Below are 25,564 nucleotides of genomic sequence, written 5' to 3' on the forward strand. Positions count from 1 at the left end.
CTTTCCGAAGATGGCGTCGCTCCGCTGCCGGCGGGACCCATGCGGCGTAGTCTGTCTGATTTTGACGTACTTTAGCGTCTTCTACGCGGACTACGTGGTGGTGCAGTACGTCCTCATTCCCGTGTATTCGGGCAGGTGGGTGGTGGACTCAGTTTGGGCTCGGTTCGGGGCGGAGGCGTCGGTGACGTCAAGGGAAACCGTCACGATGATTTGCGCGTGTAGTTATGATTATTATACTCGTAATTTTGAATAGATGCCCATTTCACGGTAAGATCAGAGCATTGTCATCAATTGGTGAGTATAGTTTTCCTTTATTTGAATGCTGCTGTGCCGATTATCATTTTGTGTTTGGGAGCCCTTGATTGAGCATTTTCATCTTTATTAAGTTCATAGAGTTGCTTGTTCTGTAGCCACAAGGGGACACGAGCCAGTGTCTTATCGTGCCGGATCCGACGTAAAAGCTCGTCCAAAAACAAACATGCGAATCAAACCTCTGAAGATGCAGGACCGATTCGCTGTGGCGACCCCTGAAGGGGAAAGCCGAAAGAAAAAGAAAAAGATACTGTACTCAGAATTTTCAGTTCTCTGTATTTAAGTAAAGTATTATTTTGTTTGAATGTGGTGACTTTCCGATAGTATTTGGTGCAGCCTGCACGGCTCCGCTTTCAACGTCATCCTGCTGCTCCAACTTGCTTGCCACTCCAAGGCGGTCTTCTCGGACCCAGGTCGGTGAGCTCACAACGCTATGCAACGAGCACACCAACCCACTCAGCATGCCTCCTATCCGTTCACAGGTGTGGTGCCGCTACCGGACACGGCGCTCGACTTCTCCGACCTCCGCTCGCAGTCTTCACGGATGAGCGACAGGGTACCTGTCAGCTTTTGATTGATGCCATCTTGACTTTTCGTCCGTTCTGACGCACATGTGGTGCGACCGTGCAGGGCTGCGAGGGCTGGACAGTGTGCAGCCGCTGTGAAACTTACAGACCTCCCCGGGCGCATCACTGCCGCGTATGCCAAAGATGCATCCGCCGCATGGACCATCACTGCCCGTGGTTTGTTGTTTTTGTTGTTTTAGTTGTAATGTGATTAGGCATCAGGGTCATACATTTCGGGGTTTTCGTTGTAGTTATTTTGATGACTTTGGTCATTAAATTCGTTTGATTTTAATGACCTTTTTAGAGCAATGTAATTAAGACGAGTGGTTACGGATAGCGGGTATCAGTGTCAGCACTGGTTTCAGATACTGTACGGAAAAACAAAACAAAAGCAATTGACATTACATAACTCCTCGTTGACAGTAGGTGGCACTGTATCGTGGCAATTTGACACATTGAGCCAGTGAGATTTTTTTGGGGTGATTATGCTCAATGAAGTTAATTTTATTACTTAGAAAATACTTTTCTTAATTTTGAATTACCAACTCAATTTCAAGGAAGGTGGGAGGACAAATCACAAGAAAACAGGTTGAAGATTTTCAAATCATGGTCAACCTATATTTAAATTGATATGTCATACATACATTCAAATTGATACTGTTTTACTAAATCTTTGAATTTTATGGCTTTGACCCCAATTTAGAATTTCAGTAGAGTTGTTTTTTTTCAAACACAAAATATTTGCCCAAAAAAGCTCTTATATTAAGCCAAAAATGAAGGAAACTGTCATTGTTGTTAATTTTAGTAGCCAAAGAGGCACTTTTGGTTAGTTTTCATTTGGTAAAAGCATTTTCGATCCCTCCTCACCCCCAAAATTTATCTTCACAACCTTCCTTTCTTGATTTAAATTTCCGCCTCACTTTTTTGGCCGAATTTTGTGAATTTATTGTCGTGAGCGGTCATAATGTGGAGAAAGTGAACAAATCCAATGATTCAATCCAATCATTTTGTTTTAGCTCACTGTTCATTCGTCTTTCTTAGACTGTAGTTTTATTCTAAAAGAATTATGCAGTGAGTTTTCTTCTTTCAAAAGGATCAATAACTGCGTGGGAGAACTGAACCAGAAGTATTTCATCCAGTTCCTCTTCTATACAGGTGAGCGCGCGCGCGCACACACACACACACACACACACACACACACACACACACACACACACACAGACAAACACAAAGGTCACTGGAGCCGGTGGGGCTGCAAATGGTGTGACTCATTGTATCTGCAGGCGTGGCTAGCGTGTACGCCACACTGCTGGTGGTGTCGGCCTGGGTGTGGCGCATCCGTAGCGAGAGGGACGGCGGCGCCAGCGAGGCTGAGGACGCGCCCGGCAAGCATTTGATCGTGTACGGTCCGTTTCAAGTGGCAAACTAACTGGCGGCGGCTGCGTTCCTGATGTGTTTGTGCTCTCCAGCGCGCATTACATCATCCTGCTAGTGGAGTCGGTGCTCTTCGGGATCTTCGTCCTGGTCATCTTTTACGATCAGGTACCTGAGCTGTCGGAGATAGGATGGCGAATCGATTTGATTGGGGTCTAAAACTTTTTTTTGCCCCCCCCCCACCGCTAGTTGGCATCCATCATCGCCGATGAGACGCCCATCGAGCAAATGAGGAACAGGCTGCTGCTGATGAAGGAACGAGGCTCGTCGTTATCGTCATCGCCCTTGCCGCTGACGCCTCACCACGTCACGCGAAAGCCCAAAATGGCGCTGCTGCGGGAGGTTTTCGGACGAGGTGAGATAACGTTAGCGATCAAATTGGAAAACGAGAATCTAGTTGCGATTCAAAAAAATTCATTCTCCACTCAGTGTTGCGATTACTTTTTCTGAGTCTTCCGATGTTTTTTGGGGGGTCGTCGGGAGTGCTCTTCTTAACTCATTTGCTGCCATTTCCAAATTCCAAAATCGGGTATTGAAAAGTGTGACGTGGAGCACCATTCCCGAATTTGTTTGGGGTTTGTTTTTTTGCGGGGTTGCAGATAAAGCGCTGGTCAGAACTCTGGTACTGTTTGTCCCTTCCACAAGGGGGCAGTATTTGCATGTTGTCCATGTTAGCGCTGTTACAGCTTCAGCTGGTGTTTAAAGGACAACCAACGTCACTTTTTTGTTTTTTAAATGACACCAGAAAAACGTTTTATAGCATCTAAAGTACCCAAAACACGCACGCTGATATTTTTAGTCAAATGCAAAACACCAATAAAAATGACTTGGTTTCCAAACTAAAAAGGAGTCCAAGATGGCGCCCGAGTAGGCAGCCGTCAGCAAGTGCTCTCATGAGCCTTGCTTTTTTTTTGTTTTTGTGTTTTCTTTTGTCACTTTGTGTTGTTGTGCGTCATGTGGAACGGATACGGATTGTTTTTCAGCATTTTTGACCACGACATTCATCAGAGGAGACTGTGCTGAGCGGTTGCCTTTTTGGCAGCATAAATATGCCAGTACTGTTTTTGAATGGGAGGAATGTCGGTGCCATTCGACTGCCATCGCTGGACACCAAAGGGGCCATTGTGCTTTTTTGCGCCTGTAATGGGCAGCATCTTCACAGCCCCGCTTTGTTCAGTGGAAGGTTGGTGCTGTTGGACAGTCTGCGGTTGGATGGATGCATGGCTTGAGGAGCCTGCGATAAGAAGAAAGGAGCGTCAGTGCAGAGCGCCGATGAGTATGTGGAACTGTCACGGCTTGTTATCGAAGCGGATTTACGTGGGACAGGAGATGGGAGACAATCTCTTTTCGTCAATGGATGCTACAGCTGCGTGTTTGCTTTCAACATTTAGCTTGTAGTCAACGTGCACATTCCACCATGATGTCCCTGATCCACTGGTGAAGAGACGCTTTGATCCTCTCCTCTTTCATCTGGAGGGTACAGAAAGTGCTTAAGAATGAATGTTTGTGTTGTCATGTTATTTGTTATTTAGGTTTTTTTTTGTTCTTTTGACTTCAAGACGGCGCCGCGAGAGTGGCTGCCTTTCCAGCAGCTCCTGTGTTTTGCTTTTCTACTTTCATTTCTTTCATAACTTTGCTGCTGTGAAATGTAAATTTCTCCACTGCGAGACTAATTAAGGCAAATCCAATCCAAACTCTGCAAAACAATGAGCTGCGAATTGGGCGTTTTCAGAAAGTCCCGCCCCCAGTTCATGACATCACACCAAGACGTCTTGCCTTGCTGGCGAATCAAAACAATGGCTTCAGATTTGGAGAAGATGCTTTCTTCTTACTTATCCACTTATGAATATGATTCAAATAGTTCTGAAGAGGAAGGTATCTTCTCCATTCGGCTTTTCCCTTCAAGGGGTCGCCACAGCGAATCAGTGTCCTCCATCTTCAGAGGTTTGCTACCTGACACAACCCTCTATTTATCCGGGCTTGGGACCGGCACAAGAAGACTTATGTCCCTTTGTGGCTACAGAACAAGCAACTCACTCAGTAAAAGGCTCCCAAACACAAAAAGGTCATCAGCACAGCAACATTCACAAATGCAAAAACTATACTTACCATTTGATGACAATGCTCTTCATGTATGATAATCTCAAGTATAAATGTTTGCAATCGATTAAAGAAGGTCTTCCGGGTCATTTTGAGGAATCAAGACTGATGCGTAGAGTCACAGAAAATGCAGAAGATGGCGCCAGAGCTCTGTTGGAAATTGGTTTATTTTTCACCTTGGAATTTTTGTCAGCAGATATCTAATAGTTGTCTTGGTGCAACACACAATGATTCACCATGGCATTATTCATGTGTTTTCCTTCTAATTTCGCCATCAACACAAAGTTTTCAGACCAAACAAAGTACAGCCAAATGCATTGAGGTGATGCAAGGTATGTCCTTTCTCGCTCAGGGGCGTTCCTACGTGACGTGACGACTCGTCACCAACTCGAAAACAAGACTTCCTGAATATTCAGAGCTAGTCTTAAAACGTAAAATATAGCTATATGCGGTGGAATCTTATTAAAATACGCTCAGTAGAAGTCATTTGAAGCCATTTTACAAATTATGGACACAACTTGTCCATAGTGTAAAGGTTGTCCTTTAAGCGGTATATAAATCAATTTCTATTGTATTTTGTATAGCCGCCCCCATTTCAAGCGCAGATAACTCCAGACCAATATAATTTAGGAATTACTTTTTCTGATGAGAGTCTGAGGTTTCTCACGCTGAATTGAATGTTTATGTAATCCTAAACGTCAATATTCTGTGGGTCCTGCAATTTGAGTGAAAATGACAAAAACTCTGGCACAGGAGTGGACATTTTTGCACATCATCTGGCAGTTAAACAGTCCTAAATCCAGAGACTATTTGACCCTCATTTCTCATGGCCGATTAGTGGGGGTAGTTGTTAATTTGCGCTGTCCCTCTCCTCCAATCAGGTTCCGTGTTGTGCTGGCTCCTCCCACTGTACTCTGGCGCCCCGTCGGTTGGAGGCATCGCCTACTCGGCCCTGCCCAACTACGACGTCTGACCTTGAGAGTTCTGGTTAGCCGCTCCCGATTCACCGGTTTCTTTGCAACGTCCGTTTACTGAGCCGTCGTACTGACGCCATCTCGCACTGAAAAAAAAAACGCCTGCCCAGATTCTTTGTCTTTTGTGTTTGGGGGCAGTATTTATTTGTTGGTTTTTCTTGAACTGTGTTGCACGCAAGGTTGTGTAAACCTTTTCTTTTTTTATCTGTTTAATTCTTCAGTTCTTACCTTTGGAAAGGATCGTGGTGGCCTTGTTTTTATACTGATAAGGCATTTTCCATATTTGTAATTGGACATTTTCTACATTTTAAAAATGACCGTTACATGGCATGCGACTTTCCATCTTGAGTGCATTTATGATGTGTACATTTTTTAAGTTAAGTTATTATTTGTGGAATGTTGAATATATTGACATCATTGAATTGAGTGTGCGTGTATGACTTGTGTTATTTATTTATTGACTTTTGGCCACAAAGCTGTAAAAACAAAAAAAGAAAATGATGAAGTGCGCTTAAATAAACAGCGATTGCTTAATAAGTTAAATGCATTCTACTTCGATGAATGTAAACAGTTGTAATATGTGACATGCAAACAGATTGCACTTGAAAGGTGAATGCAAATAAATTTCATGTGGCAACTGAACATTGAAATTGTAGGTCCATGAAATCTCACTTCTTGAGAATCGCGACAAGAAGATACAAAGCCAACAATTTTGGTGATGTCATCACAAAGGATTGACCTGCTTCCTCGCGCGTTGGATGCTCGGCTTAGACGGCAAACAGGAAGATCTGGATGAGTGGCATGACTTTGAGGGTTGAAAGATCTGCAAGGACAGCCTGCAGTGGACCAGATGAGCAAATGGGAGAATTGGAAGCACAATTACAGCAGCAGAGGCAAAAATGATTCAGAAACACTAGTTCAAATGGCCACGTGCACCACAAAAAAAAAACAGTAGAAATATTAGTTTAAATTAAAATGAAGCTTCCTTGTTTTTTCAGCCATAATGAATTGTTATTCAGTTCTGAAATTTAGTGACCTTACAAAGCAGCTAACACAGCTAGCCAAAACTCCCGCCATTACCCTGTTGCTGTTTATTGGAGCACCATGAAAATCAAATGAGAATCAAATTGATTTAGTCGTAACCCTAGTGGAACACCAAGAATTTAAACATTTGCTCTCATGGCGTTAAATTCGTTTATTAACTTATTATAACGTTAACAAAATATATTATTTTTAAACATATTTTTGATGTCAGAATATGTGGCGCGTACCTCAGCCGATGCCAGCGACGTCACTTCCATCAAGTTGTCGGCCCGGAAGGCGAAGATGGCGGCTGCCAGGACTGCAAGACGTTCATTCATATGATAACTAGCATAAAGAAAGCGGGGCCCCAGACGAACTTTACGAACGTTACCTGCCACCGGCTCGAGGGAGTCGTACCCCAGGATTCGGTCCCAAAGGAAAAGTAGCTGGTCGGTGCAAAGATAACCCGAAAAGGCTCGGACCAGCCATTTAAAGGCAATGCGTAACCTGGTGACAAACAAAAACATTAAAAAATGGCGGAATGCAATGTCATGATTTTGTAATGAGACAATCAACCACAAGGTGGGAGCAGAAGATCAGAGTACAACACAGCAGCTTGAAGCACGAGTTGAATTTAAACATTTGCTCTCATGGCGTTAAATTCGTTTATATTTACTTATTATAACGTTAACAAATTAAGTGCTAATTTAAAGTACGACTGTAAACGTTTTGTTTAACTGAGTGATTGGAATTAATATTGCAAATAAAATAGCATGATGTTCTTAAAACATTTGTGCAAAGTTTGATCAAAGCAACGTGACTTTAAAATGCCTAATTTAAAAAAAATCAACAAAAGAAAAAAATAGTTTATAGTAAAACATGTAAAATAGAACACTTCAAAACGATTAAAGTGATTAAATAAATATGTTGTTTGGCAGATGTTTTTTTAATTGTTAAAAAAGTTCCAAATCTTTTTCACTTTTCAATGAAACTACAGTAAATCACATCAAAAAATGTGTGCATCATGATTTCATCAAAATAAAGCATTAAATATTTTCAAATAAACCATAAAAAAAATGCCAGTCGTGGCAAAAAAAATATTGACAAAAAAAAATACACAAAAGTGAACACAAGTGTTGATATTTATTTTATACTTCACAATTTGCTAACTTATTATCTTATCTGACCTTAAAGGACAACCGACGCCTCCGGACAAGTTGTGTCCATAATTTGGAAAAATCACTTTAAATGACTTGTACTGAGCGTATTTTACAAAGATTCTACCGCATATAGCTATATTTTACGTTTTAAGACTCGCACTGAATATTCAGGAAGTCTTGTTTTTGAGTTGGTGAGGATTCCTGACGTCACGTCACATCAGGAACGCCCCTGACCGAGAAAGCGACACACAATGCATTTTGTTTGGTCTGAAAACATCGTGTTGATCCGTGTTGATGGCAAAATTAGAATGAAAACACATAAATAACACGATGGTGAATCGTTGTGTGTTGCACCAAGACTACTATTTGATTGGATTGGATATGCCTTTATTAGATACTAGTTGACACAAATTCCCAGCAGACAAATCAGCCCATTTCCAACAGAGCTTGGGCGCCATCTTGTGCATTTTCGGGGAGCTACTTTGCTTCAAAATCGATTTATGCTTTCCTCTTCAGAACTATTTGAATCCTATTCATAACTAGATGAGTAACAAGAGAGCATCTTCTCCGAATCTGAAGCTATTGTTTTGATTCGAGAGCAAGGCAAGACGTCCTGGCGTGACGTCACGAACAAGGGGGCGGTACCTCCTGAAACTCGCCATTTCCGAGGTCATTTTGAAGTAGTTTTGGGACACTTTAAGTCAGTTTTATTGGTGTTTTTCAGTTGACTAAAAATATCAGCCTGCGTGTTTTGGGTATTTTAGATGCTATAAAACGTTTTTCTGATGTCCGTTAGGAAACAAAAAAATGGTGTCGGTTGTCCTTTAAGTGATGGATGAACAACTTACGGCTGCGCTCCGATTTGTCGAAGGTGGTAGAAGAGTTGCGGCAGGTGCGTTTGCAGGAGCCGCTCAAAAAGGAGACACAGAGAAACGATACCCTGCGGGACGGACAGACGTCACGGCAGAGCGAGCGCGACGCATCGGGCATGGCGTCCACGACGCCCCCTTCGGTGCGTCCTTACCGAGCACGCCGAGGACACAGAGTGCAGTTGGAAAAAGTAGCGAGTGTACATCTCCCTGAAGACGCTGTACAGCTTGGACGGTTCGTTATACAGGAAGCACAGCGGCGCCACTGGAAGATGTGTCAGCGTCGTTGACGGAGCTTCTGCGTCTCTTCAAAGGGAGAGACGGACGTTTGACTCACCGTACATTGAGAAGCCGTGGAACGGGATGACCCCTGTTGTAAAACCAGGGGATACGTACAACAGTTGCCAAAATGGCTCCCATAAAATTCCATCAAACATGTGAGTAAATAAGATTATTAGAAAATAAAATTGACCTTGAGTAAGGCATTTGGAAATTCAAAATGGCCGCTCACCATTGGGGGGATAGAACACGGCGTAGCCCTCATTCCCTTCTTTGCCTATGCGGGCCAGACAGCAAGGACGCGATTGCATGGGATGGCGCTTGCTTCACGACGTGCGTTTGACTCATTTTTGCTCACCTTGGATGTACGCCTTGGGCGGCGTGGCGCTGTTGTACTTGAAGTGTTCCAAGATGGCAGCGTCCCGTGAGAAACACAGCAAGACCTGAAGAGGAATTTGGGGTTGAAATCGACGCCTGCGAGGAGGAGGAGGAAGAAGTTGAGATGAAAATACCTGGTAGAGGAAGTCTTCAAAGACAAAGTAGTAGTCGTCGTTACTGGCGGTCAGCTTTACATCCTGTGGGAGGAGGAGGGACATCATGTCAATCCGCTGGCTGGGCTCGCGAGCAGGTTTGCTTACCTTGTAGATGAGGTTGTCCACCAGCAGGTCATGTTGAAGGACTCCCGCCTTCAGTTGCTCAAAATGCAGAACATCCTAAAAAGGAGGGAAAAAAACGTGGCTCCATTAACGAAAATGGTGACTGATGTATCGTATGGAAGATTTGTTGGCCTTTTTTGTCACATGCTGACACTTTTTTGGTAGAATTTGGTTAAGTCAGCGTAGCAAAAGGTTAAAAGTAGGCCGCGAAATGATATTTGGCATCTTGAATTATTTTTTTAAAATTCTGACAGACAAAAAGAGATAAATTTAAAATGATGAGAGATTATGATGACACTTTTTACTTATAAAAATGTGTAAAACTGAAACTTGGAAAATGTTGATGTACTCTGGGAAAACTAAACTTATTTGCAGGAGTATTCATTTCACTTTCCGCGACGTGTTGCTGAGCTGTTTCTGTTTGAATTTTAAAACAAAAATGCCTATTATCAAAGATGGAAAAAAACAACGAAACAAATTAGTAATTTGAAATGCTGTTGAACAAATGGATGCTCAAAAGTCTCAAAAAAAAATGTCTGTTTCCTTTTACCAGAAATAAATATCAGCTCTCAATATCTCTTATTGCCTCATTGGCTGTTTATAATCAGGCCCCGCGGAGAAAAAAGCCTTTCACGATTTTAGAAGATTTAGCAAATCAACCAGTCTAATTCTTTCAAATGAACTCATGGCTCCTTTGCTTTGATTGTATTTTAGCCTAAACGACGACAGCAAAATATTAATTACAATTATTCTGAAATTGTTTATTGTAATATTGAATTTTCTGTAGCACTGTTTGTTGTATTTCACACTAAATCAGTGGGCGGGGCCTGCGGTGATCCGACTATGGCAGGGGTCGGGAACCTATGGCTCGCGAGCCATATATGGCTCTTTTGATGATTGCATATGGCTCGCCGATAAATATTACATATTATAATACATATTGTCCTTTTTTTCGTCGTTCATTTCCCGTTGGGGCTGCAGTTGGCGGAAAGCACCATTTTGATTGGAGGACACTGACCTAGAATGGCAGAAAGCGCCATGTTGATTGGATGATAGTGGCCGTCATGTTGAAACAGGTAAACGCCCCTTTAAATGAGCCCAACTTGTGCACTTCAGCCTGAATGCACCGGAGCATTAGAGGAGAGAAAATGTTCTGATTCTAATTTGCAATGAAACAATACCATCGATGAAACAGTCGAATGTCAGTGACATTTTAACAAGCCCCATGTTAACGTAGTAGATTGTAGATAGCAAGTGTGGAAGCTTATGAGCCGTGTGCAGGCTAGCTAGCAGTAACTTCGCCTCTGGACCGGCAAATTGAATTTCATTCCGATCGTTTTCCTGGATTTTTACCAAACACGAGGAACGGAAAACCATCCATGTTAACGGTGAGTACTATCACAAAGTTATTTTAAATAATGCATTCTGATATTTTGTTGAAAAGTGTCCGCGCGCGCACGCGAGCGTTTGTATGTGCGCGTGCGTGTGGCTCTCGCTGAAAAACATTTCTAAACATTTTACTTTTATGGCTCTCTTAGTCAAAAAGGTTCCCGACCCCTGGACTATGGGGAGAGAAACGAGTCTTTTTTCGGACGATGTTATCTGAATGTTGCAAACCCCCCCCCCCAGATGAGATGGATGGCGTTTCCGACAAGTCCCCCCCCCCCCCCCTCACCACTCTGAAATGTGTCCGCTTGGACGTGCGGCGTGACAAATAGCGACAGCGGAAGTTGGCTCAGTGGAAGTTTTGTAGGGGGAACGCGAGACAGGAATGTCATCTATTTCGATAAATAGGATGGGAGATCGACGAGTTCCAGACTCTCCCGCCGGCGGTTTGACGGCCTGCCTTTTGTAGAATTATTTTGCCGTGTGGGAGGCTTCATGTTCTGTTTGGGTTTATCGCGCTTTGATTGACAGCGTCCCCATGGATCGGACACGTGTAAACTTCCAAACGGCACACAGCTGGAGGATCGCCGTGTACCAAATGAAGGCGGCGGGTTCAATGCTGCGTTTATGGGACCAGATGGCCCAAAAAAGGGATAAAAATAGAAGCGTTTTGAGAATCAGCGCAGCTGCTTGAAGATAAACAGACGGCGGTGGCGGGTTTCCAACCTGCGTCTGGTTGACGGAATTAAGGATGAGAGCCCAGAGATCGGCCCGCAGTCCCGTTGGGCAGCCCCGCCGGCTGTACTGTTGCGCCGCCGCGCCGTCCTGCTCGGCGAGCACTGTGGCGACACGAGAGGATGAGACGGCGAAAAGCGGGACGGCAGACCCGACGAGCTCTTCCTTTACCTTTTTTTCCGATGTCAACGTAGTCGTTTTCAAAGACGTCTGCGGGGAGGGGGAGAAAGCGCTCGTTAGTATTTAGCTGAAAATAGATAGCGGTGCCATAAAATGGCAGCCAAATACGACATGAAGCTCCTCATTTCATTTCAATGTAGCTCCTAAGCACCAAAGTAACCGATTTATTAGATGTGAAAAAGGAATCTATTTTGACTGTTTAGCCGAATGTGGAAATTCTAAATTGTCACTTTATAGCATTCACCAAGTTCAAACATGCCAGTTCTTGTGATACAGCGTGAAATTGATCCTGATAGAAGGTGACAACCAACTTTGTTTTTTTTGGGCCGTGGCGGCAATACGTCATGTAATTTAAATGACCAAGTAAAATTTCCCGTTGAGATAAATTTAATCTCACTACTCTGTTCCAACCTCCCTCAAATACATTTTTGCGGTTGTTTTTGGGGGGGGAATAAAGATCACATTTTATTTTCATGACATGTATATTCATATTGTCGTTTCACAATAAGATAATCACGTGTAATCAAGTCCAAAGTTACAATGTAAGAAATCACGCATATAACCTTGGAGCTGCTCGCCAAATTACCACGGCAATCGGTCCTAGTGTATTAAAATATGGGGGTTCCCTAGGATTCTATTTGGGTCCCCTCTTATTTGCCATTTATTTGACTGACTTGTGCACCTGATGCAAATTTTGGGCGTGAAGCTAAGGGCAAAATTATGTGTTCAAATTGTCACTCATTTTATATTTGTTGTTTGCTCCCCCGAAAACAGGTTTTTAATCTTAATGGCCCTCATTTTCTTCAAGATGACTCTGCGCCTTATCCACAGGTGGGCCTTATATGTGAAGTAATATTGAGCCACAACAACTCTTGCAATGACTGTCAGCAGCCACAACTCCATCCTCCCCCCCGTAGGAGTGAGTAACGCCTGCCTCTACTATTGCACCTTAAAATGAGTGTGCCTTAGATTTGGAAAACTTTGATCCATTTATATATTATATTTGGTAAACTTTTGTCTTATTCTTTTATATGGAAAAAGATCGAAAACAAACCATTCATTGGGGGTGCGCCTAATACACCGTAAAATAATGAAAAAAAAAAAAAATCAATGAAAATTATGTTTACCAATAAAAACTAATCTATCGTCAAAATAGTATATAGTCAAGATTCCTGGCTAGCTAGCTGTCTATTAGCTATCTAGATAGCTAGGTGGCTAGCTGTTAGCGAGATAACAAGCTATTTGAGTCAGGAAACATATCTATTTAGCTAGCTAGCTATCTATTAGCTAGGTAGCTTTCTATCTATTTGAGTTATTTCGGGTTGAGTGAACGCTGGCGCAAGTGGCTGCCGCTGCTCACCCACAGAAAAACTTATCCTGTGAATGTAAAGTGACCTTGAGAGTTTTGAAAGGCGCTTATAAATGAAATGTATTATTGTTATAAATATGGTAATTTAGGTCAAATAGAAAGGGGAAAAAACAGGAAGTCGGTGCCTGGATGGATGTGCGCCTTATCGTCTATCCCCAGCTGCCCGGTGGCTAGGCTCAGCTCCGCGTAAGCTTCTCGCTAAGAAAAAACAAGTCATGAAAAGCGTGAAAATCAAACATGCCGAAGACAAGTGTGAACACGGAGCAAGCGTACCAGCTGTGCGATGTCCTTGACACCCAGGGGAACTTGTACGAGGCCCCAGTGGCTCCTGGATCCGGCATCCTCACCACTATTGAGGTTGGGGCTGCGCAGGGCGACCACCACCTGCACGAAAGTCACGTCATAAAGTGCGCCGGACTCAAGGAGTGGCGGCTGTGCCGTGATGCAACCTGTGCTCACCTCCAAGAAGTCTTTGGGGGCGTACACCGGCCTGAAGCGACTCAAGTCTGCAAGCATACAAGATGGAATTTGGTGGAGTACCAAATGATAATAATAATGATGATAATAATAATAATAAATTTCAAGCGCCTTTCAAAGCTCTCAAGGACACTTTAGTCACAGACAAGCATAGATACAATAATAAATAAAATACAATTATAAATAGAAACAAGAGATAAAGCTCTACAGAAAATGTAATTTTAAATAGGTGGGTTGTGTGGGTTAAGCGCATTATTATTGAGTGCTTTTCTTTATTTAAAAAATTAAATAATAAATAAAAACTCTCAGGCAAAATTCTTGATCATAATGGTGAGGAAGAAACTCATTGAAATGGCACTTTTCTGCTAACCAGCAGAATATTGGGACCTTGCGTCCAACATTGCAGCCGGCCGGCATATTCAAGTGCCCCGTCGTCCTCGGAAGACTGGCGTCAGCACCCGAGCTGAAGGAAGCGGCTCGACGGGTTCTGGACAGCTTCTATATCTACCGTGTTTACATCTCCAAGTCCGAAATGTTATTATACAAAGCGGTGCTGGATAGTAGTCCCAAGTGCACGCTCATGGAAGAGTTACGATATGTGTGTGTGTGTATATTACAAAAACGTTTAAAAAAGCGATAAAACATAGCATGATAAGAGACGGTTTTTAAAATACCTGGTTCATCCGTGCCCATCTCGCTCCATTTGTTACTTAACTCCTGCTGCTCGGTAGCAGGCCTCTGCGGGGTAAAACGTGACAAAGTCACACAAGCGCAAAGCACAGGTCGGCGAAAGCCCGACAGTCATCAGACCATTTCAATCATGTCATTACAATTCAATTCCTTTCAGTTGAACTCCCAAAAAATAGTTGTTCTATAAATGTCAGATCATGATTGCTTATACATTTTTGTACGTCGTTTTTGAAGAAAAAAACTCTGAAAAAACAAGATGTGATTTGATATTAAATTATTGTACAATTAATCAGTGGGCCTAAAAAAACAAAACATTTTGGGTAGGGCCCCCATGATATTAAGCTTCAGGTAGCTGGCCAAGTTGTCATCTTGACCCTCCCCTGCCCAATTGTGGATATTTTTACCATTCGAGCCAGAGGCAGTCCCAGTTCTGTACTCATGCTGTTCAGACTTTTCACGATGCGCCGCTCCCAGCTGGCCTGTGACACACGCAAACACATCGTTATTATTAGCAGCAGTAAAGCGGTAATAGTGCAGGGAGACGCTGACCTGGGCCTTGCGCATGTATGCCAAAGGCTCTTTGAGGTGCTCTGGGGGCACTGTCGGGAGGCTTGGGGCCAGCCGCCCGCTGAAAACAAACGTGCAAGAGTTTATTTTAACAGTTTAAAAAAGACAGGCATCACACTTTTCTTTCCAAGCAGGTGGGTGGTCATGGTCGATGGGTTCTCAGGGCTAAATAAAACCAATGAAGCTCAACAGAGCAACTACGTATAAGAGCATGGGGGGTGTTTGTGAGTGATGGAGTGCTGAGGATAAGGTGTGTGTGTGTGTGTGTGGGGGGGGGGGGGGGGATGAGTGTTCTCAACTGGACAAATGTTCAGAACCACTTGTTTTGTCTCCAGCCTCTGTCACTTCATCCTTGCAAAGCTACAACACACTTTTATACGGCTTGAGACAAAAGAAAATGTTAAAAATAGCGTTTGGAGACATTTGTACAATCCACCATAGCGCACGTTCCACCCTCACCCTCCACGCCTCCCGGCAAGATTCCGAACCACAAAACGTCAACGGAAAACTTGTTCTTTTTCTATTGGGACCTAAACACTGCTAGCGAGGTTACTAGCTTGGTTTTCACTTACACGTGTAATTCTCGATGCACTGCATTCTGGAGCTTTCTTTCCCAACCTGTCAACAACAACAAATTAAGTGCAAAACATTCTGTTGCATTTCAGAAATAACGATATTGGTTGCGCATAACCGTCTCAATCACAAAGCCTGACGGCAACAGCATTAAACAATGTCCTATCGTCAATAATGGTGGTTCAACATACACAAATTAAATGGCACCGCGGTGTATTAAAGTATTTCAACTTGTGAATGAAAAAAGACGCTTATAAATAAAATGTATTATTATTAGCCTCCCCATTAGGAAAGGGGATAGTCCAGAGAAGGCGTGAGCACAATTTAAAAGAGGCAGTGCCACCTAATTGGTGACGTGCAGGAACGCATAATTACGTGTGGTTCCACATTTTGAATAATGGGTGGACATAGTAAAAGAATATGCCGGTTATTTATCTTTTAGTATATTTCGTGTAATAATAACGCAGGACAGTCAGTATGTCCACGTTTTTTTTACCGGGCCTGTTAGTCTGGGGCACCTGATATTCTGAGGAAACGCCGCACGTCGTCCTTTAGAGAGTCCAGCTGAATCTCCGGTAGATGTAAACACTCCTGCAATCGGTTTGAAAACAAACGCTGATTGTCGGACGTGTGTTTGGTTTAGGGCGTTATGCAAGCATACTCACTCTAGCTTCTCGTTCCATTTGAGCGTGTAAATGTGTCCCCTTCAGGCGACGGACGAGCTGAGCAATGGTACGTGATAATTCGACACATTCGTCCATTTTTCCTCGAAGAAGCCGCGTCCCGTTTGGAGAACGAAAAAGACGGCGCGAACCCGGAATTGAAAATTTGTGGTACTGCTACGGCAGAACCGCTGGAACAAACTACATGTCAGCGCGAAGTGCGAGGTTGCCAGATGTATGAATATTTGAGAGGCAACAAACACAGTATTTATAATATACAGTGACTACTATGACTAAGGCTTCTGTTAAATGAAACAGTTCTAGTGTTAGTAAGTGAAATAGAAGAAGTTAGTGAAGATTACAAAAATAAAGATTAAAAGAAGCAATGTCTGGATTGGACGAAATAAACCACCGCCATGAAAAAGCTCAAGAGTAAGAAGTGGAAAAAATGGCATTGAAGGGACAGCGCTGAAATGGATAACAAATTATTTACTCAATCGATACTGATACGAACTGGAAACTATTTTGGGTGTAACACAGAAAACACCCCACGAAACAGTTTGCGATTGACACAAAGCCCCCCATGCTAGAAAAATTGGAGCAGCCCTTAGCAACTGCAAAATGCAAGAATGACGGGAATGATTGATATTAAATTTAATCAATGTAACTGTAACAAACACATGTAAAATATACTTAAAAAACAAAGTATGACCTACTTTGGTCCCACTCTGAAAAGTTGATTGCATTGACCTGTGATGTCACGCTCCCTGAATGACGACGCGGAGCCCCCTACCCTCCGTGCCCCCGCCAGCTGTGATACCCCACTGTTACTAAGTGATGACGTCAGAAAGCCGAATGGTAACACGCACAGAGCTCTGAGGCGGCCAGTTGAAGCCAGAAGAGACCAGTGCGGTCGGAGCGCAAACCCCACCAGCCAGTACGCCAGTGGGGAAGGGCCGGAAAAATTCAACGCATCGCGGCGTTTTTTGTTCTTGTTTTGAAAACTCTCCCCCTCTTCTGCGCAACATGGACGCCCTCACTATGGACGAAATGCTCAATTCGACGGAAATGAGCGCGCTTTTGTGCAAATGGGGCGTCACCAACATCTCTGGTTGTGCTAAGTTTTCGAGGGTGTCGGCACCGGACAGCGGGGTGAAAGGTTAGTACATTATTCACTCTACATCTTCTAATTGTCGCTTTTTCCATTTGGAACGGAAGCAACCAGTGCGTAATTACGCATTACGCGCGGCTACTCTCTCCCTCCCACTCAAGAAAACTGCTCACTCGCGTCCCTTTGCACATTCGTGACTAGTCTAAAACGCTTCAAGTTTAAAAAAAACCTGTCATGTTTGTTGTCGGAAACCCTCCATCTAATTCATCTTTTTTTGTTCTTTTGACTTCAAGAAGGCGCCGCAAGAGTGGCTGCCTTTCCAGCAGCTCGTGTATTTTGTTTTCCTACTTTCATTCCTTTCATCACTTTGTTGCTGTGAAATGTAAATTCCTCCACTGCGAGACTAATAAAGGCATATCCAATCCAATCCAATCTCCACTCTTGTCCACCTCAATGTCAGAAAATATGAGAACGATCGTTCCAATATTTGAGATTTTATGGACGTTGAGTGTTTTGTTAATATCCAAACAGGACATTATATGGTCACCTGTCATTTGACAGGCATCCGTCTTGACCAAATTTTATGTGGACAACTCTACCCACGTTAACTTCACTCCAACTCGAACTGGTCGCCAGTCACAGGGTGCGAATAGAGAACAACCTGCATTCTCTCACTCCAGTAGATTTCAACGATGCCATCCGGGTCTTCCTGTATTGCGTCATCTTTCTCATCAGCGTGGTGGGGAACAGCCTCATCATCACGGTTCTTTCCCGGAACCAGCGCATGCGCACCGTGACCAACCTGTTCCTGCTCTCCTTGGCTGTGAGCGACCTGATGGTCTCCCTGGTTTGCATCCCCTTCACGCTCATCCCCAACCTCATGCGGACGTTCGTCTTCAGCGACATCACGTGCAAGATGGTCATGTACTTCATGGGTATGATGTGGCTGGCTTAGACCGCTCGCACCGAGGACGCCGTCGTCCTTGCGCATTGCCCCGGAGGTGCACGCCAAGACTACCAAGTGCAGCGCGAAAGGTCTTACGGGCCTTCGTGGGTTGCGCATGGCAGCAGTACCAGTTTGCCGCCTAAATGTGCTGCAAGGGACCAAGTCTCAAATGCTATGATACGCAACCCATTTAGGCAGCAAATAGGTTACGCATCTCCAAGCACAATTGTCCCGCCGTTTATCGGCTGAGCATCAGAACCCCCGGATTCTAAATTTCTTTTTTTCTGCCAGGGGTCTCTGTGAGTGTTTCCACCTACAGCCTGGTGGCCATCGCGCTGGAACGCTACAGCGCTATCTGCAGACCGCTGACCTCCAGGACGTGGCAAACCAAATCGCACGCCCTGAAGGTCATCAGTGCCACATGGCTGACGTCGTTGTCACTCATGCTGCCCTACGCCTATTCTAGCACCCTGATGCCATTCAGTCGCCGGAACAACACCGGCGGCTTCATGTGCCGCATGACGTGGAGTAACGGAGACCTCCTGACATATTGGTACGCTCGAAACAAGGCCGATGACAAGCGGCGTGGACGCAAACTCAATTTCAGGCTTTTGTCTTTCACAGGTACGTGTCCCTGTTGCTGCTGCTATTCTTGCTACCTGGCGCAGTGATGCTGACCGCTTATGGACTCATCTCCGTGGAACTCTACAAGGGGATCCGATTTGAGCTGTCCAATAGGACATCAGCCAGAGGTAAAGTGGTCCGCGACGCGTTGAGGCGGCACGCTCAAACACTGCTGTCTGGAAGTCAATAAACTGGTTTAAGACCAGAAACTAGTCTGCCATTTGGGCAACAAACTGTTGGACTACTTGATGTTAGTCTGATCCTTTCAAACGGGGAACCCTTACCCCCTAGTATGTGACCCATTTGGGTAGCTGATACCGTTATCTGTGACTGCTGAAGACCCGAACGCTAGTCGCAACCCATTTAGGCAGAGAACTGGTCGTGCCGTTGACAACCACGTGCAACTGTTTGCTGCATCTGGTATCGCCGTTTTCTACCATTGTCATCCCTTTGCAGACAGACCGGCCAGCTTCAGCAGCCTTCGAGCAAGCGACGGCGACGGCTGCTACCTTCATTTCAAAAAGAAAATTGGGCCGCATGGTATTGGCAACGCCGGCACTTTCGCCGCGGTGGGCCGTGTGGGCCTCCGAAGCAACACAGCCAACCTGCTGGCCAAGAAGCGAGTGGTTCGCATGCTCCTGGTCATTGTCATCCTGTTCTTTGTGTGCTGGACCCCGATCTTTGTGGTCAACGCGTGGAAAGCTTTCGACTCGCGGTTGGTCTCCCGTCTGACAGGCGCTCCCATTTCATTCATCCACCTCCTGTCCTACACGTCGACTTGCGTCAACCCCATTGTCTACTGCTTCATGAACAAGCGTTTCCGTCAGGGCATGGTGACCACCTTCTCATCCTTACAGCTCAAAGCGCGCATCATAGACATTTGGACTCAAATTATCGAGGCGAAATGGTACGAGGGGCCCGAGGAGAGCGCCCTGCACAAACGCCAGGAGAGGCGGAAGCAAAAGCGGCAACAAAAGCGGTTGGAAAAGCGTCAGATGAAAGACCAGCGGAGACTGGCGCGACACGGCGGGACGTCCGCAAGGCCTCTCGTCACGGAGATGGTCCAGGAGGCCTCCCAACCGATACCCGAGCAGATCCTCGGAGAGCGTCCTGACGACGCCCTCCAGCAACTTCCTGAACTGAATACTGACCCATCTACCGACCAGATCGGCGAAACATTCGTGGAGCTGTACATTGATCCGGAACCCGAACAGAATGCAGTGCAGATGCCGGACCCGAACGCCGAGCAAAATGGTCAAGGTGTTCTGGGCGGCCTCACCAGGTACATCAGCTTCACTAGCATTCGCTCGCTGCTGCCACCGGAATTGGTCTGAAGTGGTTTTCGGTTGGCATGTTGTCAAAACTCGGGGGCTAGCTCAATGACGGGCAGCCTCATTTGTCAAAGTGTTTGGATCCTCAACTATGAGGGGAAATGGTTCCTTCATCCAATGTGGACAACGTGGTACGAGTTGCCCCAAAAACTTTGTGCGACATTCCAAAGTACGGTACCTTTCAAAACTCCACAGAAGACACGATTCTCCAGCATGTAGTCCGTCAGGGTACATGTTTACTGCCACATGGGATCAACAGCAATTGTCACAGGACGAAACGCCCTTGAAGGGACACAGAGACACATTCTGATACAAATAGCCTTGTTTCAAACTGAAGCCCAAAAAGCAAATGTGGGCGATTTACCAGGACGTGTAATGGGGATGAAACGGACTTACAAATTTGTGGGTGTTTACGATCAGGTGTCGGTCTTATCTCGGATGCGAGTGGGATGCGGAACACCTGCTCCGTGGAAAGTTTTGATTCCAAGTATTAACCGGCACACTTCCACAGACTCAATCTGTAAACAAACAGTGAGAATGAGGTCATCTCAGCTAACGAACATTTATTGATAATGTGTGGACCTTTTTTTTTCTTTTGATTTTACCTTTTAGATCATTTTATGTAGACCGCTAGAAAATTCCTGGAGCCTGAAGAGACATTCTCAGGATGGAATATTTTTTTTATTATGCTTGTGTTGACAATTCAAAGAAAACACACAAAAGTAGACTTTATGTCACTTTTTTTAATTTTCATTTTATGCCATTTTCCTGTGTTTTTTTTAAAATGACATACAGATTTGAACATGAACCAGAGCTGCGATATGTACAAAAACTATTCTATTCCAAAACATAACAAAAAAATGCATCCCCTTGTCTTTGATGCTATTGCTAAATGTTAAAAACAGTGCAGGTTTTCTACCCTTTGAGCACTGAGTATACTACCACAATGACCAGTTTGAGAAGAACACACAGAGTGAGTGAGCGAAAGAATAGTGACAGTGACATTAAATAAGGGGTTGTAAATAGTGAGAGAAAGGGAAAAAAAGTTAGCGCTCCAAAATAGTCTTAAGTAAGGCTGAGAGCTACCTTTATTTAATGTTATGTTTAAAGCTGCCTCTCACTGTGCAGTGCATGGATAAAAAAAACAAAGAAACCTACACGATCAGACATTTGGCATTTTACAGAGCTGACATACATTGTTCGGCGCTCATTATAACTGTTAAAAAAACCACACAGCTGCTTCCAGAAGAATAGGGAGAGGGGCGGGTAATGATAAAAATGCATGTAACACGTTTTTTGTAGCCCTCGGCGAAGTCCCTTTATGCAAAGAAAGTCTCACACCCGGAGGCCGTTTGTCCTCAAGGCGACGAGGAGGAAGATGAGGGTCAACATGTAAACAAAGCCCAAAAGAAAACATCACGGAGGAATAGGAGGGGCACAGGGGGGGCCGGACCTGGGCGCTAAAGGGTATTTGTGTCGCAATACTCCAAAATAAAATCCATACACATAGCATTTTATGGATAAAAAGCAATTAAACCCCCAGGCCCACCCAGGCAGCACAGGCGATAATGCACTTTTCTGACATATGATGAAAAGGGGGAAACTTTGTACCAATAATTTAAAATATTAAAATATACAACATTTCATGACAAAACAGGCAGATGGCGGTGGCATAACTTAATTTGGGGTCATCTCTTTTTTTATTTTATTTTTCTTCCTACTTACTGGTGCGCTCGATTCAGCACACATTCAAGGTTACAGTTGAACTGTAAAGGTCACACAGACGTATGGCCTGCTTTCTCTTCCTTTTGGAACATTAATGGAGTGACTCCTGACTCGATTTTGTTTTCCTTTTTCGACGAGGCGCGGGCATGTCGCGTGATATACTGGGCTGGTGAACTCGTAGTGCTCATGATCTGTACAATATTGCTGTTAGGGAAAGAAAAAAGAAAAAGGTTGAATAAGACACGGAGAAGGCCTTGCTTTTTGATATGCTCCGTGAGTGCAACCACTTGATGGGCTTTTAAAAATATAGAAGGCTCTTGGTGTGACAGTACCGGCGGAGAAATTGCAACAGGATGCCGAGCGGAAGCATTTTTTTTGTCACTGAACTCATCAGTAAGGCCACATTGAATTGAAAAAACGTGTCTTTTTTGTTGTTGTCACGCTCACTTGGAAGACGTGCGTCCACGTGATCCACGTCCGCACATGATATGGACTGTATACATGCACAGTTCTGTTGCACAGTACTAAGGCTCTCCTCTTTCCCCCGAATCGGTTCACAATTCGGTCTTTTTTTTTCGTCTGTGGGAAGAAACAAAAAAAAAATGCTCCAGTGATGAGTGACATTCCAAAAAGGAGACACAGGCGCACGTATTGCAGGCAAGGCAGAGGCGTTGCTTAAAGCTTTTCTTTTTAAAGACTTCATAAAAACCAATGAGATTTAAAAAATAGGCCCTCCGAGGTGTTTCCCCTGACACGCACACACATATCCACTTTTATATTCTCCTCCTCAAACAAAAGAGGGCAAAATAAGGGCAGGAGTTAGGGAGGGGCAAGATTATAGCAGGAATACAAACTATTTGGTAACAAAAGTGTACAATATGTTGAATAAAGGTATGGGGAAAAGTGTACCTTTGCTAAAGCTTATACAAATTCCTTGGTCCATTAAAACTACGTCCACGTCACATTTGCGTGTCCCTTTGCGTCCTGGCGCCGCCTCCGACAACCTATGTCCCCAACGAGAGTACTTGGGAGTGGGTAGCATTTGGAGGGCAGTGCAAAATGGGAACAAGGGGGGGAACGGGAACACCAACTTTCCCGAACCACCAGGACCGGAGCCAAAGCAGGCGGTGAACGAGGGGAGGTGGAGGACGTTCCGCTCCGTCCCGTCACCGGGCGACTTTGTGACATCACTCCTTCAGGATTTCCGTCCAGCGTTTCTTCTTTTTTTTTCATGTCACCTTTTACCCTTAATTGAAACGCAGAACTTTTGGGTGTGTGTGTGTTTTGTTGAACTATTCCAAAGCGTTCTCTACCTCGTGGGATCTTCACTCGAGGAGCGAGCGTTAAGAAACCACAGCAGCGGCAGTGGCGCCCGAGGAGGACGTGACGCCCGTTGCGGGGCCGTAGACACCGCCACCCGCTTCCGGTCCGCCGCTGTTACTCAGCAGGCCCGAGTTGCTGGCGCGCAGGATGGCGCCGGCGGCGTTGCAGTGCGGCCGTGGCCCGGGTTCCGGCGTGTAGGTGAAGGTCAGTGAGGTGGAGTAGATGAGGCCGTCCTCCCTCACCAGCGTGACAGGGACCTGGACGGGCTGCCGCACCCAGCGCCAGCCCTCGCGGAAGGCAGAAATGTCTGGCACTACGCATAGCATGCTCTCTGCACACCTGCAGATAATAAAACCCCCGCACCCGGAAAAAAGTCAGGGATTGAATCAATACCACTTTTCACATTCCAAATCATCTTTTCTTGTTTTAAATGAATCACAAATGCCATCAAACCATTGCACACGCCCCAATCTGATAATGCGCTCCATGATACGGTGTTTTATTTATTTTATTTTTTTATTCAGCCAACTGTTTCCTTCAAACATTATGCTCATTTCTCCGGGCGTGTCTATGTTGGGCCACTTGGGGTCAGTACAATATAATCATAGATTTGGAGCACATGGAGCTGGTCTGGTCAAATAATGGCTGTCTTATCTTAATAAAGGTTACCTTATCTTAAGCAGTGGAGAGAGTCATGCTGCCGCACTTCTTTAAATTTTGTTAACATGGTCGCGATATCCCAAATATTTCTTGTGTGTGTGCATGAAACGCGTTCAAAAACCGAATGGAAGGATGCGGCAAAGACATACCTGTACATTGTCTCAGCCTCAACGTCTCCGAACCACACTCGCAGATTCGGGGTGAAGTTCTGTCCCGTCAGCTCCAGCATGGCAACGTCTCCGCCTCCGTTGAGCTGCCGAGCAACATGGACTTTTGTGAGTGGTCGAAGTGAAAAACCGAATGCATCCGTCATGTTGGTGAGGTGGCGCTGCAGTAAAAAGCACCTGTAGGCTCTCAACCACAGGCACAGGGGTGACAGGCGACTGTACGGGGCCCATGCCCTCGTAGAAGGTGTACTCTGCCTTGTCCGTGCTGATGATTGTCCAGGAGGCGCCGTCGTTGATCATTTCTTTGTTTGGTTCTTTTGGGCACGGCGTGGCCTGGGAGAGAGGGGGGGGGGGGGTGTTGAGAAAAAAAAGACAAATGCAACTGGCAGTTTGGCGTCAGCACCCACTTGGAACTGAATGATCCTTTCTTGCGAGAGGCACAGATACATGCGCTCGGTGTCCTTCAGGTAGAAAGCACACTTGTGCAGCTGCGACACGGGGTCGTCGGCATCAAGCAGAGCCGTCTGCTTGTCCACCTTGCGGATAATCTGGAAGGAGAGGTGCAGTGTTACGGTAGCGAAGGAACTGAGACGGCGAAGAGCGTGGCTCACCCATTTAGTTGTTTGTCTATTTATTTACCGTGATTTCCGGACTATAATCTGCGACTTTTTATGATTCAAATAGTTACATGTTTGCAATCGATTAAAGAATTTATTCTGTGCAATTTTGAGGCAATAGGGGGGGGGGGCGATGTAGCACTAAAAAAGAGGCAGAAAATGGCGACAAAGCTCCGTGTTAGGAATTAATCAGCCCGTTTCCACAGGCTGATTAATTCCTTACATGGAGCTTTGTCGCCCTCTTCTGCCTCTTTTTGGTGCAACATGAAGTTTTCAGACCAAACAAGTACAGCAAAATGCATTGACCTGATGGAAGGACTGCTACAATGTGTCTTTTTTGTTGTCAGGGGCGTTCCTTCACTGACGTAGGGTGAGGACTCGTCACCAACTCAAAAACAAGACTTCCGGAATATTCAGCGCGAGTCTTAAAACGTAAAATATAGCTATATGCGGTGGAATCTTTGTAAAATACGCTCAGTAGAAGTCATTTGAAGCCATTTTACAAATGATGGACACAACTTGTCCGTGGACGTCGGTTGTCCTTTAAGGTTTATTATTAAAACTTTGAAAACGTTTTCTGTGTCCCGTCTTTCTTTAAAAATGTGCGGCTTATAGACAGGTGCGGTTTATGTATGTACAAAATGTGTTTTCCTTTAAAATGTACTGAGTGAGTCTTATAGTCAGGTGCGCTCTGTAGTCCGGAAATTACGGTATTTATTTATTCTGCTCATTTATTTTTGCCATTATTTATTTATTCTGTTTGTTCTATTTATTTATTCATTCATCTATTCCTTCCTTCCTTTCTTCGTCCCTCCCCCTCTGTCCCTTCCCCCTTCCATGCCTCCATTCCTATATTTATTTATGTATTTATTTATCGTTTGTATGTATTTATTTGCCTACCAGTCTGGGCAGCGCCATGCCGGTGACCGAACACACCAGCTTGACTGTCTGGCCGTAGTGGATGTAACCGTCTCTCACGGTGAACTCTTCCCCCTCCGACTCCTCGTCGTCCACTGGAAAACAAAAGCGAGCGTTTGATTTCTAACGC

The 25,564-nt window shown here is 44.7% G+C and overlaps 4 protein-coding genes across 11 annotated transcripts in view; 2 read left to right on the top strand and 2 right to left on the bottom strand.

Moving 5' to 3' along the window:
• Positions 1-5,453, top strand: LOC148902298 (palmitoyltransferase ZDHHC3). Of its 3 annotated transcripts, none has more exons than XM_088990717.1 (9): positions 1-135; positions 637-725; positions 795-868; positions 943-1,055; positions 1,972-2,033; positions 2,162-2,279; positions 2,348-2,420; positions 2,502-2,711; positions 5,260-5,453. In XM_088990717.1, the coding sequence occupies exons 1-9, from the start codon at positions 11-13 to the stop codon at positions 5,383-5,385; spliced, it is 990 nt and encodes a 329-aa protein (XP_088846843.1). In that variant the 5' UTR covers positions 1-10; the 3' UTR covers positions 5,386-5,453. The 3 variants fall into 3 exon arrangements, with proteins under 3 accessions (XP_088846843.1, XP_088846841.1, XP_088846840.1); XM_088990715.1 differs by having other exon boundaries at positions 2,502-2,667; positions 5,294-5,453; XM_088990714.1 differs by lacking the exon at positions 5,260-5,453 and adding an exon at positions 3,296-3,468 and having other exon boundaries at positions 2,502-2,667.
• Positions 3,646-16,239, bottom strand: tbc1d19 (TBC1 domain family, member 19). 4 transcript variants are annotated; one of them, XM_088990709.1, is made up of 22 exons: positions 16,016-16,239; positions 15,869-15,941; positions 15,350-15,395; positions 14,760-14,838; positions 14,615-14,689; positions 14,195-14,258; positions 13,503-13,549; positions 13,317-13,427; positions 13,169-13,241; positions 11,666-11,704; positions 11,486-11,598; positions 9,356-9,430; positions 9,230-9,292; positions 9,076-9,160; positions 8,950-8,994; positions 8,776-8,808; positions 8,594-8,703; positions 8,418-8,509; positions 6,801-6,916; positions 6,658-6,728; positions 6,126-6,222; positions 3,646-3,782 (listed from the first exon to the last, which is right to left on the bottom strand). In XM_088990709.1, the coding sequence occupies exons 1-21, from the start codon at positions 16,109-16,111 to the stop codon at positions 6,154-6,156; spliced, it is 1,575 nt and encodes a 524-aa protein (XP_088846835.1). In that variant the 5' UTR covers positions 16,112-16,239; the 3' UTR covers positions 3,646-3,782; positions 6,126-6,153. The 4 variants fall into 4 exon arrangements, with proteins under 4 accessions (XP_088846835.1, XP_088846836.1, XP_088846834.1 ...); XM_088990710.1 differs by lacking the exon at positions 3,646-3,782 and adding an exon at positions 5,821-5,862; XM_088990708.1 differs by lacking the exon at positions 3,646-3,782 and having other exon boundaries at positions 6,083-6,222.
• Positions 16,240-16,565: 326 nt separating this feature from the next.
• LOC148902300 (cholecystokinin receptor type A-like) lies at positions 16,566-20,583 on the top strand. 2 transcript variants are annotated; one of them, XM_088990707.1, is made up of 5 exons: positions 16,566-17,171; positions 17,804-18,058; positions 18,361-18,622; positions 18,694-18,821; positions 19,150-20,583. In XM_088990707.1, the coding sequence occupies exons 1-5, from the start codon at positions 17,039-17,041 to the stop codon at positions 20,025-20,027; spliced, it is 1,656 nt and encodes a 551-aa protein (XP_088846833.1). In that variant the 5' UTR covers positions 16,566-17,038; the 3' UTR covers positions 20,028-20,583. The 2 variants fall into 2 exon arrangements, with proteins under 2 accessions (XP_088846833.1, XP_088846832.1); XM_088990706.1 differs by having other exon boundaries at positions 16,970-17,171; positions 17,807-18,058.
• Positions 20,584-20,770: 187 nt separating this feature from the next.
• Positions 20,771-25,564, bottom strand: part of LOC148902301 (suppressor of hairless protein homolog) — a 34,099-nt gene continuing 29,305 nt past the window's right edge. Inside the window, exons 7-12 of one of the 2 annotated variants that reach the window (XR_016114277.1) lie at positions 25,417-25,529; positions 24,307-24,447; positions 24,077-24,232; positions 23,882-23,985; positions 22,197-23,411; positions 20,771-21,953 (exon numbers count right to left, since the gene is read on the bottom strand). Coding sequence is in view for 1 of the 2 variants with exons in the window: in XM_088990713.1 (XP_088846839.1) it covers positions 23,093-23,411; positions 23,882-23,985; positions 24,077-24,232; positions 24,307-24,447; positions 25,417-25,529 (833 nt within the window). In the remaining variant the exon portion in view is untranslated. Of the gene's footprint in view, positions 23,412-23,881; positions 23,986-24,076; positions 24,233-24,306; positions 24,448-25,416; positions 25,530-25,564 lie in introns of both variants that reach the window. The other variant, XM_088990713.1, reaches the window with a different exon arrangement.

The sequence above is a fragment of the Hippocampus bargibanti genome, linkage group LG02 (genome assembly GCF_051943395.1).
Source record: "Hippocampus bargibanti isolate YZ-2025 linkage group LG02, ASM5194339v1, whole genome shotgun sequence".
NCBI lineage: Eukaryota > Metazoa > Chordata > Actinopteri > Syngnathiformes > Syngnathidae > Hippocampus > Hippocampus bargibanti.

Coding starts and splice junctions, on each gene's coding strand:
- LOC148902298 (XM_088990717.1), top strand. CDS start 11: ATGGCGTCGCTCCGCTGCCGGCGGGACCCATGCGGCGTAGTCTGTCTG. Junction 869..942: donor CTTCACGGATGAGCGACAGG/GTACCTGTCAGC, acceptor GCGACCGTGCAG/GGCTGCGAGGGCTGGACAGT. Junction 2,034..2,161: donor CCAGTTCCTCTTCTATACAG/GTGAGCGCGCGC, acceptor TTGTATCTGCAG/GCGTGGCTAGCGTGTACGCC.
- tbc1d19 (XM_088990709.1), bottom strand. CDS start 16,111: ATGGACGAATGTGTCGAATTATCACGTACCATTGCTCAGCTCGTCCGT. Junction 11,705..13,168: donor TAAGGCGCACATCCATCCAG/GCACCGACTTCC, acceptor CCCTCCCCGCAG/ACGTCTTTGAAAACGACTAC. Junction 9,431..11,485: donor ATTCCGTCAACCAGACGCAG/GTTGGAAACCCG, acceptor CCTCCTTTTTAG/GATGTTCTGCATTTTGAGCA.
- LOC148902300 (XM_088990707.1), top strand. CDS start 17,039: ATGGACGCCCTCACTATGGACGAAATGCTCAATTCGACGGAAATGAGC. Junction 18,059..18,360: donor GATGGTCATGTACTTCATGG/GTATGATGTGGC, acceptor TTTTTCTGCCAG/GGGTCTCTGTGAGTGTTTCC. Junction 18,623..18,693: donor GGAGACCTCCTGACATATTG/GTACGCTCGAAA, acceptor TGTCTTTCACAG/GTACGTGTCCCTGTTGCTGC.